The 15,778-nt window shown below is 33.3% G+C and overlaps 1 protein-coding gene across 1 annotated transcript in view; it reads right to left on the reverse strand.

The window, feature by feature from the left end:
• Positions 1-279: 279 nt before the first annotated feature.
• LOC106139661 (acyl-CoA:lysophosphatidylglycerol acyltransferase 1) overlaps positions 280-15,778 on the reverse strand; it is a 278,083-nt gene continuing 262,584 nt past the window's right edge. Inside the window, exons 5-8 of the mRNA XM_013341150.2 lie at positions 8,238-8,374; positions 7,723-7,853; positions 7,197-7,390; positions 280-6,732 (exon numbers count right to left, since the gene is read on the reverse strand). Of these exons, the coding sequence (XP_013196604.2) occupies positions 6,493-6,732; positions 7,197-7,390; positions 7,723-7,853; positions 8,238-8,374 (702 nt within the window). The 3' untranslated portion in view covers positions 280-6,492. The remainder of the gene's footprint in view (positions 6,733-7,196; positions 7,391-7,722; positions 7,854-8,237; positions 8,375-15,778) is intronic.

Genomic DNA, 15,778 nt, shown 5'->3' on the forward strand with positions numbered 1-15,778 from the left:
ATTTGAAATGTGCAAGTAGGTCAGATACGTACATTCATACATATATTTACGTCTATATCCCTTGCGGGGTAGACAGAGCCAACAGTCTTGAAAGACTGAAACACAGGTTGCTAGCCCATCGCCTATTAGGGGTTTGCTGTCGGGATCGTACAGATTTGCCAAATCATTACAAGTTCTTTTTTATAATTTTCATACATTTATATATGTAAGTACATGAAACAGATTTTCTGAAACAAATTCAGAATACTGCCTGCAATAGTTTGAAATAAAATACTCGAATGAGTGCCACAAACGTGCTTTATTGACAAAATGGGGAACATGTCCATAACTATATACAATGGCCAAACAGCCTACTCTTCCAGAAGGATACAATAAAATAGTGGCAAGTGATTCAATTCAGAAAGAAACTATTCTTAATATCCTCAAAGTATAATCATATTTCTTATTATAAAGTGACGAAAAAAAAAACAACGGTTCTATAATATAACCCTGTGGAACGCCTTAATATATGTAAGGATTTTTAAATTTAAATTTTTACATCGCCAATATACAAATATCTTCGGAAAAAATATCCTTCTGGAAAAAATCAGAATTTCATGGACACAAAATTGAGCTCATCCAATCAATAGGCGATACAATAATATTATGTATTTATTTTCGGAAATATTAATATTAAGCAATGTTAAGCGAAAATATTTGTGCTAGATATATTTGTGTTACTAACAAAATTAAACCGTAATAGAAATAGAATTTATTATGTTATTGCTCAATTATATGCCTCTGAATTCCTTCAAATATGTACATTACTTGATAATAATGGACGTTTATTAATATATGCGAACAAAAGTAAACAAATCATGTAGACAATAAAGATTGCAACACAAAAATTCGTTCATTTCATTTACTACTGATATGACTTTATCCAATTAATTATAGGAACAGTTCTGTTTTAAATTTTATTATGTACACACCATTTTGAATAATGTGTCAAAATATGTATCAAAGTAATACATCAAATTATCCACAATAGCACATATCCGCGCCCAGCGCTAAAAATAATGGTGTATTTAATAATAAACTTTTACAGAAAGTGACACTTAAATACATACAAAATACACTTCATGACGTGAATTAAGAATTGACTAAAGACGACGGACTTATAGCTTACATATCTCACTCAGCAAGGACCAATCATATCTTTGACGGCTTAAACTAAACTAACTTACTAAAAATTACGAAAAAAAAACTAAGCAATGACGTCATCAATTCATCTGTAAAGTCAAATGATAAAAATGACATTAAATGTCAACATGACGCTACAATTACGACAATTCATCCAATTGGTACCACACACGTTAATTATATTTCCGAATAACAAATCGATTTTGAGAAGAAATAGTGTAATTTATTGAAAAACATACAACATTGAATGAATTCGAGATAATTAATGTATTCATTAAAAAAAGAATAGCTCAGAGCAGCAGTAGCTAACCAATTGGAGAAAAATATTGTATTCGTTGCAATATTTCGGATGTAATCAACTGTAAACACAAAACTATTACTAAAATCTTAGCAAACTTAGCACGAACTCGGTACGAATCACATAATTACATTCAAAGCGATCACACATGGTAATTCGCCTATTGAAAAACTTATCTAGCATAATGACAAACTTAACTTGCAGAATGAATTAAAAATAGAAGGAAAAAAAAACTAAAAAGACATCACATTGTGCCAGCGGTATTTATTAGCCTTATAAATTTACCTAAGAGCCAAATATTTATTTATAAAAAACGACTACGCTCAAGTTTTAATTTAAGTAGGAGTCCCTGTTTTGATTTTTAAAACCCTTATTACCAATAGTCACTGAAGTTTTTTAATTGAAAATTATAACACCAAACGCACTATGTTGAAACTGATATGATATGAAAAGATTATGTCCTGAATAAATATATTTATTCTGAGTTAACAACGGGGATAGATAAAATATTTCAGTGATTTAGCTACAGATTATTATAAAAGGAGTAATGATAAGTATGAAATTGAGAATTCCAGATGATTAGTAATAAGTTTGATTCACTAAAAGGTAAAGAAATATTGTGAAAAAATAACTGTATTGGTTTCATGAATTTATATAAAATGAATAAAATTTATTTCCAGGCTATTATAACACATTGTAAGTTACCTTAATAAAACTAATTCATTAAAAATAATTTCGTATGAATAGCAATTAAGACTCAACGAAGCAGAAAAATACAATTCATGTTCAACATAATCAGTTAATTTTCAGTTAAAATTACAAATTAGAATTTGCAAAGTTGCAAGCGCTTTTTAACCGGTTTTCTTTAAAAGCAACTTAGGTTTACCTACAAAGATTATTATGCACTTTGAAAATTGTTCTTAGAAGATAACTTTAACGGAAAACGGAACTTAAGAGGGATTTTTAATTAAAAAATAAATAATAGCTAACTTTTAACACCGAGGGTTCGAGACTGTGTTAAGAATAATGTTCTTTTTGATTCGCTAACGTTTCTAAAGGCACCCTTTCGTATAAAAAGAACTTGGTCGGATATGATAAACTCACACAAAAAACTAAAACTTTAAAATTATTGCCTTATAATAATAACTAGTTGCTATCATTCGTGCTATCATGTGAAAGTATATTCTTAGTGACTTTAAAGGGATCATATAATGCAAAGACTTGACACGAGTGAATTGTACAGGTATAAAAATATGAATATTTGTGAAATAATCAAGACTATTGTAGAATACCGTAACGTTAACAATTGTTATGGCATTTTTAGTATATATATCTAAGCACCTTCTCGGTTCGAAAACTGTCACTAGCTCAGCCGTTACAAAAGAAAACATATACATACAAATATATTATACATATATATGTACAAACCAATTTCGAATTACTGTTTTAATACGGACATCCGTGAATGTGGCGCATCTTATTGACACAAACTATTCTGCGGATCATACATTTTCGTTGAAAACTTTTCCTCCGTCTCATTTTTTAAAACAACAGTTTACTTTATAGGGATAGGAAAAGATTAGATAGAAATTCCACAGATCGAGTTAGCCTCGAGGTGAATTCGGGACTTGTGTTATGAGATACTAACTCAACGATACTATATTTTATAATATATATACTTATATGAACGCCTAAGACCCAGGCCAATCAAACATTGCCTTGTCCGGGATTCGAACCCTACTATGTCACAGACAAGTGCACTACCGCTGTCGTCAACATATATGTATGTATATAGGAAATATCAAAATTAGTGATGGATCAATCAATTATTCCATATATTTATTATTGCGAAAACAGGTTACAAGGGCGTTACATTATATTATCAACGTTATTGGAAATCCCGTTTAGACAAACTTTCCACAATGACGAAGTAAAATTGATTTTAAATTTTTAGCCTTAAGAGGAGTATAATAATGATCACACACATAAAAAATCTATTTATTATTATTTTTTTATTTTGAACGAGAAAATATTTTTATATATAAGCGCCACATTCACGTAACTACACTAAACACAGAAGCTTTCTTTATTTATATCGACAAGCTAGGCACTTACGGCAAATATGTTTTGGCATATTCAATAATCCCTCAATTTATTACACGTACCTACATTATAATTTTACACTGTTAACTTGAAAAATCTACACAATTACATATTAAACTGTCAATTTATTTGTTGGCAAAAAGTGTATTAAATTTGTATTAACAAATATTAATTAATTTTTTTATTAATAAATAAATTTTAAGTGACGTACTTTCCCAAAATAAGAATTGATTAGAATGATAGCTTTTTGCATTTTATGCCTCTATTTCATAATCTGTTCTGCTGTCATTATCTACGTCTATTCCCATTACGGGGTAGACCGAGCCAACAATCCTGAAAAGGCTGAAAGGCCACGTTCAGTTGTCATTCCAATTAAGCTTTATTTAAATAAAGGTTAAAAAATAAACCTTTAAAAAAAAACGAGTCTCAACCTGTTGTAGTAATTACCTGACTAGTATTAAAAAGTCAAGGTTATTTAACAAAAGCATGACAGAAAGCTATTAGAACTTTATTATATCCGTTAATGTCATCTTAATTTCTCATTTCTGCCAACTTATAAAAAGACACGCTCAACAAAGGAACAAACGAAAAGTGACATTGTATATAACCTAACCTTAAAATTACTTACACTAATTTAGACATTGACAGAGGTTACATAGACATTCAGTGTGAATCGCACCATAACCTTGGTCTCATCAAATCCTACCTTAGAGGTATTAATAATATTGGTTTGGTCATAGTATTAAAAAAATTAATGTTGCAACCCTAAAATTTTGATTAACCGAATATTCGATTTGTTGATTAGCAACGTTGCGTTTCTCGTCATATGGTGCAACCCACACTATGCGTTCTAAAATGGCGTTACAAAATAGCAAACAATCAGAACTGACAGCCGGTAAAAACCAGATATTTCCAGATAAATCCGGATCAAGTACGCTCCTAATTGTCCCATCTGGAATTCTCCAGAATTGTTCGTTTTCGACAAAGTTTAGCTACTTATGTATACTTTCGTACCCGGGTCCCGATTTGGAACTCAAATAAAAGGGTTTGGAAACTTTGCACGCCAAAAAAGAACACCGGCATTCCCGTCACGAAACGGAAACTTTACTTTTAAAAGGTCTGTTAGTGAAGAAATGTGATTACAGAGTGTAGAGTGATAAGACTTTTTATTGTCATAGGAGATTGGTTCACCAAAGCTAAATGCTAATAAAAACTAAACTGACTTGTTTGTCACAGCACGCTTTGATTATATTTTTTACTGTAAGCACGATAAACACACGATCTTTTAATTATCTCTTAATATTTTGTTTGGGTCTAAATACTGAGTATGAATTAAGATTTAAAAAAAAACTAAGCGGCAATTTTTTAACACAACAAATTTAGAAATAATTTTATTTCTATTTCTACGCTGTAAAACTGGCTGAAGGAAAAATACATACGGTACATATGTATCGTTATTCAAATTAAAAAATAAAATAAAAACAGATCGTGTATTTATACCATCTCATTCACATTACTAGTTCATTCGATGATAAAATAAATAGAAAATACATCAATAGATGTATATTAATAAAACGTAAGCTATCCTATCATCGAATTAAGTAAGGCTCAATTCACATTGGAGTAGAATATTATCAAGCTCAATAATAAATCTGTTTTTTACCTCAAGTGTATACTAAGCTCAGTAGTTAATTCTTATACGAAATTTTGGTTGTCTGTTTTCATAAGAGCTCTACTATAAAAAATTAAGTGGCTTAGACACAAAATGTTAAAATACTTAAACCATAAGAATCAAAATCATTGCCTGCTATTAATAACCCATTTGAAAATTGTACCCCTTGTTTATCAAATCTATTGTGTGCTTTACATTAATTTCAGGTTCATTAGAAAAATCTCGGTTAAATCATCATATAAATAAAAGAACACTTAAAACAAACTCATAAAATTTCTAATTCTGCGTCCAATGTGAATTGAATTCGTGTGCTCACACACAAAACTGTGCTATATCGAGATTTCCCGATATTTCAAGAGGTAACAAAAAAACCTATAAACTAGACATTCATATACACGTTAAGCTAAAAAATGTACTTTGCCAAGCACCATTTTTTAAATAGTGCAACATTTTTTACTATGTTCTTTTAATTGTTGACTGTCACTCATAACAGAAATAAAAAAGACTTGTCCAATATCTGTCATTACATATATCAATAATATAATTTAACTTGAAATTTTAAAATCAATACATAAAAATGAACGTTAATTAAACTCACAAGAAGTAGGTTAATAACGATAGTCTGAAAGAATTGGCAAGCAAATTTTACAAGTCGATTTGTGATTCAAGTTCTTCCATTATAATGAGTGACAACCGACAAATAAAACTATCTATTGACATGAAAATTTTCCATTTAAAACTAAGTTCAAAGACCAGACGTGAACTTTTATAAACAACAAACTATCGAATCATTACATTGATAACGCTACACGAAAGGGTCATTCACTAAATGCATCTAAACAAAATCTCACCAAATCTTTCATTCAAAAAATTAAATCAGCAAACATTGTTTAATTTAAATGAATCAAACAAAAAAATTATTGTAAAGGGAGGTCTTTCCCCCTAATAATGCATGCATATATCAATATCATAACAATATTTAGTAGGTTTACAATAGCAAAACTACTTAAAATTATTTATGTTCGGCGTACGTTAATGACTTGATAACTTTAAGGGAAAAAAAACATTATTTCTGACAAATAGATTCAATATATGAACCTTTTAGTTTCGAATAACAACATATTACAAGGAATAGACAAAATATCTGTTACTGTACCACAAACAAACAAAACTTAAACACAATCGCTTGAAAAAGTCTCCGACTATCACGCCTGGTCAATTTGTGAAGTTAGCAAACTCATTGATAGAAAAGAGTAATTAAGTAATAATACACCTTAAGTTGTATTAGAGTAGACGCTATAAAGAATAAATGCAGTATCAGATACCGAAGGTTGTCCTGTCTGACCGTTCGTTGGACATTGGCTGTAGGACCGTTGGAAGGGAATTTACCAGTACGGTAATATTCCTCCAACATCTTATCCTTTTCGACGAATCTATCGTACAACCAGTTCGTCATGCCTTCTGTATCTGCTGGTACCTGCAAGAGAAAAACATGGAATTTTACAATTGATTTTAAACTATCGCGTTGCATTATACTATTTATAAATAATAATAGTACCTGTATTTTATCTCGGACGTTTCGAATCATGTTACAATGATCCGTGTTTACCGAGCGACTGAAAACCACAGGTTTAATACCTGTATTATTTGTAAATGGATTTTTGTCATACCCACTTTGATAGGGGTTTCTGTTTACCGCTTCAGAATAGGTAGCTCAATTTGTACTCTCATTATTCAAAGACATACATCCATATAATGATGCCTTTATACCTTAGCCAGAGCTAGCAGTCTTGAACTGACAGGCCACAATCTCAATTCTATCATCTAACCAAAAAACTGAACGTGGCCTATCAGTCTTTTGAAGACTGTTGGCTCTGTCTACCGCACAAGGGATATAAACGTGACTATAATTAGGTATGTAATGTATGTAAATTAACTTACATCAGTACAAGGGTAGAGTCTGTAATGAATATGCGTCGAGCAAGGAGGTCGTATCCCGCAAACTATATCTTGAAGATGCAGAGGAATCCGGTCCGGGTAAGCGATGGTCACATCGAGGATCCACTCGATGGTATCACCGATTTCTTTGTTGACTAAACTCTTTCTTCTCGAGTTACTTTGGTTGAAATTGTCATCTGTAAAATAAGGAGCACCAATAAGATGTTTGATCTTTTTGTAAAAACTATTCAAAGAACTTGGTATAGAAAAGTTAAACATTATTTTGATCTTTAAGAAAAGATAGTTTATATTTGCATTTGTACAAAAAAGTCTTGTAACTTTTGTCCGGATCTTGTTCCCTATAAGAATTTATCTAGGTTTCATAAAATTTATATGAGTTTTCGAGTTCATTAATTGAAATGTACATGAATATATTTTTTCTCTTCATTATATTGATCAGATTTTCATTATACTGACTGGTTATATTATGTGTTTAGGTATTTAGTTTAAAGCCAATTGTTATTCATACCTTTTTTCCCTTTAGAAGTACTAGCACCTTCATCTCTGAGAGGTCCCATCTCCTCTAAGATCACTTTCATAGCACCGGCTCTCGGTAGCGACACATATTCCAGTTTCGGTAGGTTGTTCTTTTCTGCAAATCTACAACAAAAAAAAATATAATTTTAGAAATTTTCATCAAATTTGTAATACTGATGCTCTATAAAGTATAGTTTAGTGCCTTCTCTTTTTTCAAACCTCATTTTTTTCGGGACAAATTACACAAATCGAGTTAGCCTCGAAGTAAGTTCGAGACTTGTGTTACGAGTTACTAACTCAACGATACTATATCTTATAATAAATACTTATATTGATTGCAATCAGAAAAAGTTATTTTCTCAGCATGCCTTGCCCGGGATTCGCCCTCTGGTTTCACAGACAAACGTACTACCGCTGCGCCACAGAGGCCGTTTATCCGTTTTTTGTCATCTCCAACAATTACTAAATATCTGATTTTTTTATCAATAATAAGATTCAAATTAATACCTTTGGCTAATTTCCCTTCTCTTGTGTAGAAATCCTCCTTCGGGGAACAGCACCATGAATTGTCTTCCTAGAGGTATGTAGCTCTTGTGAATATGCTCTCTCAGCTCGTCCAGGGATTGCTCTCTCTTAGCCTTGCCCTGGGAACAAAGGAAATCTCATAAATACTCATTATCCTCACAAGCATCGTGAGGAAAACTGCACATTCAGGCAACTGAAAGTGTACCCATTATCGATCCAATACAGGTTAGGTATTGATCCTTAATGGGTTAGACAGAGCCAGTAGTTACAATATTCGAGATTAGCCGGATAGCTTATATTGAGATTCAGAGAAAGTGACAGATTTACTAGCTTAACTCATTATCCTACTGCCATTTTATCAACCCAATCGAGCGGATAAGTTTAGTTGAGTTCTTATATTTAAGGAAATGATTTGTAAGGGGATGAGTTGTTATTATTATAAGTAAATAGCTATTTCTCTAAATAAGCTCTTAATACCACCAAATCATCTCCAACGAAATATTCTTTTGGTGGCCTGGAACAGATTGCATAATTACGACATTCACGAGATTTGAAAGACCACAAGTCATCACATGGACAAAGTACAACATGCATACATATAAAACCACGCCTCTTTTCCAGTAAAAATAGAGACGCATCTATTAAGTTGCCACAAACCTCGAAACTACTTCGCTTCATCCACATTCATCACTTCACGCAAGCTCGTCGGTTTGCGGTACAAAAATACGTTAAATGTTACTCCTCATCGATTTAGGGGTCCAAAACCGTACCCAGAATTACATCGCGCCGGCAGGGGTGGTCCAAAACTGCATTCTCATTCACCCGTAACTATCCATTAGGAGTCCCTTTAATGACGTATGAAACGCCTTAATAGTTACTGTTGCTTTGAATGCAGCTAGGGTTGCCAGACATCCGAATAAAATTGGACATACTACTCTATCAAGAAAGTAGCAGGAAAAGATCAATAATACACAAACTGTTTGTTATTCATCCAAATTTATTTTATCACCTTCAAAATATGCTCCTTTAGAAACGATACACTTACGCCAACGAATAATCCAATCATCAAAACATTTTTTAAACGCTGTTTCCGGAATTGAGGTCAGTTCTCGCCGCGAATTCTCTTTTATGTCTTGGTAGCCTTATATGAATGCGCTTAGATATTGATTGGTTGTTATTTGACACGGCTCAGCTATTAGCTACTCGTATTATATGAATTAAATACAAGGATTAAGTAATTGAATTAGTATTTGACAATACGCTTCTGTGAGTATCACATAGAGTTACTAATATGACAAAACGTTTTGAGCCACATGATACCTACGTATTTTACTAAAATAAGTATAGAAATTGTTTACAACTTATAAATTACAAACATGAATTTTTTCGATTTGTCAATTCTAAATAAATTGTTTTATTAATTGTTCGTAAGGCGTTTATTTAAAGAGTCTTGCTGCATTTAGCGTTTATATGTTAAAAAAAAGTCGTAGACAAACTTTGTAATTTATTAGGACGATATAAAACCAAAATGGAATTTCCAAAACTAATATCAAGTAAATGGGACATTTTAATCTGAAATTGTGTAACAGAAACTCGTGCAAATAAAAAAAAAATTGAATTTAAAAGCATGACGCGTGAAACGCTCACAGTAAATTCAACACATAAATATAAAACGTAGGTAAGTACTAAGGCACCGTAACTTTGTGAGTTATAGCTGTGAAGACTCGTAAATTCCACGTCAAATAACTTGTAATAAATAACTCGTTCTGAACTCGCTACAAATTTCAACAAAACGCCGTAGAAATATTCTAAGCATTAAAACGATATGCAAAACTTAAGAAACAAACTTCCTGATGTACTCTCTTCATGGAGAAAAAGTAAAGACGCCGCGATGTCAGCTTTAAGAAAAGCCCATAATACAATTAAATAGTTTAAATGTTACACCAACATGTATATATTAATATTGACAGAAAATCATATGAATTTCAAGGAAGAAGAAACACAAATGTGTTTTATACATACATACATATGTATATATATTCACGTCTATATCCCTCACGGGGTAGATAGAACCAACAGTCTTGAATGAACTGATTGGCCACGTTCAGCTGTTGGCTTGATGGCAGAAATTTCTTATAATCATGAATTTATTTCTTCAATCGTTATATCATTATCACTTTGTAGAGTAAAATAAAGATGGCTATTTTTTCTTTATTTCTTTTACGTAACGGATTTTATTTCAGATTTCCTTGATATTCGGACGATTTATTTATCAAAGATTAATTACTCTCATCGTAACAATCTCATGTTATGTTTTAAATAATAAAGATTATTTTGTGAATTTTGATAATGGCGTCTTAATTTCATTCCTCCGGCCTGAGTTTACACTAGACGGACAAATTCTTGTGAATTCATTTAAAGTTCGCTGCGGCGTCAGTTGGTGATGGCCAATAAGAAACTTTCTTACGCTTCATTGGTGAGGTATTAGAACTTTATCTCGAGTCCTTGAGAACAATTATAATTATCTCAAAGTTTTTATTATTTGCGACATTCTTTGGACGCCTGCTTAAAAAATAAGAATTATTTTTAGATTGCTGATTCTTGGAAATTTAGCTTCTATACTGGTCTGGTAGAAAAAATATAAACATAGCATCTGCTAATTGCTTCTTTTTCCGTACAAATTGTAAAAGTCAATCAAGGGAAAGGCAAATTAACTTGGGATTATTTTTTTAGGTGACGGGCTAGGCAACCTGTGACTTCGTCCGCGTAAAATCGATCCCGCGGCAACTCTGGGATAAAAAGTAGCCTAAGCCTGTTATTCTGGGTCTTCAGCTACCTACAAACCAAATTTCATTTTAATCGGTTCAGTAGTTTTTGCGTGAAAGGGTAACAAACATCCATACTGACAGCCTGACATACAAACTTTCGCATTTATAATATAAGAAGGATTACTTCAAGTGTACATATATATATAAATGGCTTGACATATGAAAATAAGAAAAAAAACAAAAATTGAATTTTTTTTTTTTTTTAATCACGTTGAGTTAGCCTCGAAGTAAGTTCGAGACTTGTGTTACGAGATACTAACACAACGATACTATATTTTATTCTATTCTATAAATTCTATAAATTATTTTCTCATCATGCCCTGGCCGGGATTCGAACCCGGGGCCTCCGGTGTCACAGACAAGCGTACTACCGCTGCGCCACAGAGGCCGTCCTTATAGATTTTTTAATCCTTTATAAATTGCAACAAAACTATTAAGAAAATACTGCCTTTCACAACGCAAAATGGGTTCTTTTGAATCGAGCAACTCTTTCTGTTACAGAGATGGGTATATTCAACCTACAGTGACTCAATGACTGAGTCGGACTCAAGTGGGATCTCAGACCGTGTTTTCCAATTTCCTCAACAATACCGGCACAAAAGGTATATCAGGTTTATTCCCTTTGGCTCTATAACTGAACCACCTATTACAAATTTATTGAATTTTTTTTCGTCTACGGGTCAATACAAAACGCTGTTTCTCTGTTAAATCATTTTTGAAAACCCTCAAGAATATTTTTCCTTAGTTTATTTTTTAAGAACATCAATAAAGTTTATTAGGCAACAAAATCTTGGTGGACTTCTTCATACTCATGTTAAACAATTCAGACATTAATGTAGTTAATTTTCTGTGCAATCATCATAAAAGTGTTTATGTAAAACTATTTGTTCTCAAGTACTACTTGTTTTATTAATCCATCATTAACTTCATTACTTATAAGTACTTCATTACTATAAGATATTATTTATAAGTGAGATTGTAAGATATCTCAAGAAAATATATGAAAAAAAAATCAAAGTAAAAAACGTGCTAAATAACAGCTTCGTTCGGATTCGGCTGTTTAGTACACAAATTAGTTCTATAATATATTTTAATTTTATTAGCTTAATTAATAAGTGATATTCTAAACGTCCTCTTATATTATTAAACTATTAGAAAAATAGATACATATATTATACATATATATATTTTGCATTTAACATTAGACCAAACGGGAGTATATAGTATTACCGATACAGGTCTCAAATCGCTTCCCACGGGTGCAACGAACCGGTTTGAATCTGTGCGATTCCCGACCGATCGAGAACCATCGCAGGACTTTCGATCACTAACGACCGCCGCCGGACTTGGCCGTTTTCCATAGCGTTAATGTTTACACTATACTTTTTTCTACGTGCTTCGCTCACGTGGGGTTTTTCGAAGCCAAAATCAATGTCATCTGACGGCCTCTGTGGCGCAGCGGTAGTGCGCTTGTCTGTGACACCGGAGGTCCCGGATTCGAATCCAAGCCAGAGCATGATGAGAAAAGAACTTTTTCTGATTGGCTTGGGTCTTGGATGTTTATCTATGTAAGTATTTAATATAAAATATAATATCGTTGGATTAGTATCTCGTAACACAAGTTTCGAACTTACTTCGATGCTAGCTCAATTTGTGTAATTTGTCCCGTATATATTTATATATTTATTTATATCTCTTTGAGGATTAGTCTATTTCTATGCAAATTAAATCACAATCGGGGAGTATATTCAAAATGTATGCTTTATAATACTACCATCATAATCAGAATCACATAAGGCAAGAATGACAAAGAAATAGCATATCGTACTTAAAAATAAAGAATGATCATGTCGTCGTCATACATCGCACGCAGTTTGCTGGCTCCGTCTACCCCGCAAGGGATATAGACGTGATTATATGGATGGATGGCAGAATATATTACAACATAGTTTTAACTTTATAACGAAACCTACAAACTAATGACAAAGTCAGGAGAAAAAGTTGTCAAAAAAAAAGTGAACAATGGACAACGACAGTCGTGACTTTGAACAGTCAGCACCAAAGTAAGGACGTGTAGTATTAAGGCAATGCTTAGTTGAATCCTGTTGACTATAAACTAGTACTATTCATATAAATCCTACTAATATTATAAATGCGAAAGTTTGTATGTCAGTATGGATGTTTGTTACTCTTTCACGCAAAAACTACTGAACCGATTACGATGAAATTAGGTATGTAGGTACATAGCTGAATGCCCAGAATAACATATAGTGCAAAGGCTATCCCGGAGTTCCCGCGGGATTGATTCCACGCGGACGAAGTCGCGGGCGGTCTCTAGTAATACATATATTTAACGCGCAAGTAACGTACCTTTATTTAATCTCGCGACGTTTCGAATCAAATAAAGGTCCGAGATAAAATAAAGGTACTTACCTTACATGCGCGTTTGATATCTGTATTTCTTATAAAAAGTACCATTATACTACATATTATACATTAAACGTTGCATTCAACGAGAAAATTTTAAATCAGTTAGAAATCGAGTCGAATTGTCACTATTTGAATCTCAATTCCATCATTATGCCATACACCTGAACGTAGCTTTCAAGTCTAACAAAATTGTTGGCTCTGTCTATCCCTTAAGGGATAAAGACGTGATAATTATGTATCATCTAATTCACTTTCTAGTACAGCAATATGATAGAACACAATTGTGAAACTAAACCCCCGCCTTATCATACATACATACATATGGTCACGTCTATATCCCTTGCGGGGTAGACAGAGCCAACAGTCTTGAAAAGACTGAATGGCCACGTTCAGCTATTCGGCTTAATGATAGAATTGCGATTTAAATACTGACAGGTTGTTAGCCCATCGCCTAAAAAATCCCAAGTTTGTAAGCTTATCCCTTAGTCGCATTTTACGACATCCATGGGAAAGAGATGGAGTGTAACTCGCCCCCGCCTCAAACTTACACACATTTATCATTCCTGCCTCGAGCCAGTAGAAACTACTCGTATTACACGACACGAGCATAAAAACTCCACAACTGTCCAAGTGAATTCGTTAAAAGAATAACTCCAGTTACAAATGTTCGTGTACTCTTAACGAGGATATCTAAACGCGAAAACTTTTGCGCAGTTACGAAGTAGGAGAGAAAAATCTTTCAATAGATAATGTTGCCGGCACATTATTGTAAAATGGGCTAAATTAAATTACTATGCCTGCAATAGACGATTTTATTTTATTTTATTTATTTATTTAAAATGGAAACTCAAGACACGCGAATTTAAAATTGTTTTTTCTTTTTTTTACAACAAATCTTAACGATGTGACGTGATATCTATATTAATATTATAAAGCTGAAGAATTTGTTTGTTTGTTTGAACGCGCTAGTCTTAGGAACTTCTGGTTCGAATAATTCTTTTTGCGCTAAATAGACCATTTATCGCGGAAGGATTTAGGTTATATAACATCACGTTGCAACTATAAGGAGCAAAGAAATAATGGAAAATGTGAAAAAAGGAAGGGCTTGAGGGCTTCAATAATGCCCACAATAACTATTCCACGCGGACGAAGTCGCGAGCACAGCTAGTTTAAGATACCTATAGTGAGAGGAATGCGTAGATGGTTTGGTCCAATTCGTTACACAAATAAATTTTATGTTTGCTTTTTATGTTTTAGATTAATTAGTGTGTAAATGTTTTTGTGTATATTTTGTATATATAAATAATATGTGTAGATTTATTATGTTGTAGTAAAATGAGGATTTCATTAAGTTGAGAGTCTAGTCTTTTTTTAATGCCATTAATATTGTTAAGCTCGTTTAAAACCTATGCTGACATGAACAGCTCGTTTTAATTTATAAGCAAGTGAAAACCAACCAAAAATTCTGCAACACATCACTATGAATATAAACATTTTTTTAATTTCATGTAGTAACTTTTTACATACCTACACCACAGTTACCCCGCGGCAAAAGCTAATTACCACCCAACCTAGTAGGTAATCACCAAAGATAATCATTGCAATCCACCCGTAGGCCTTCCAATCACGCAACTACTATCATGCAAATTCGACATTAAAATTAAAGAATGCACCGTTCACAATGCACTAATACTCCACTAGAAACAGTTGGACCATAAACAGACCACAAAGGGATCGAAATGCCACCGCGCATCGTGTAGCAGGGAAATTAATTAAAACGCCAAAACCGAGTTCCTCGCAAACGGGTTCCGTATGGTAAAACTGATTGGCATTTAATTTAGGATTACCGGCTGGACTGTGGCTTTGGCGTATTTAATTGGTATGTTGCGTTTCTTTGTAATGTTGTTTGTTGAAGGCATCGTTAATGGATATTGCCGTCTCTTTCTCTCTTCAGCCCGTCTCTACCCCTTGGGTGTAGGCCTCCTTCAAACTACGCCATTCATCGCGGCTCTGTGCCACTTGCATCCATCTTGTCCCTGCTGTCTGTCTGATGTCGTCGTCCCAACGCATCTGGGGGAGACCCCGAGGGAGACCTCGGGGACGTTTTTCACTCCATGGTCGCCACTCGAGTAACCGTTTGCTCCACGTATCGGTCTTGCGCGCCATATGACCAGCCCATTCCCACTTCAGTCTAGCCACGCGTTTGATAACGTCAGTGACTTTGCTCTGGTGCCTCAGCCACTCGTTTGTTTTGCGGTCCCGCAA

The sequence above is a fragment of the Amyelois transitella genome, chromosome 15 (genome assembly GCF_032362555.1).
Source record: "Amyelois transitella isolate CPQ chromosome 15, ilAmyTran1.1, whole genome shotgun sequence".
Classification (NCBI taxonomy): Eukaryota; Metazoa; Arthropoda; class Insecta; order Lepidoptera; family Pyralidae; genus Amyelois; species Amyelois transitella.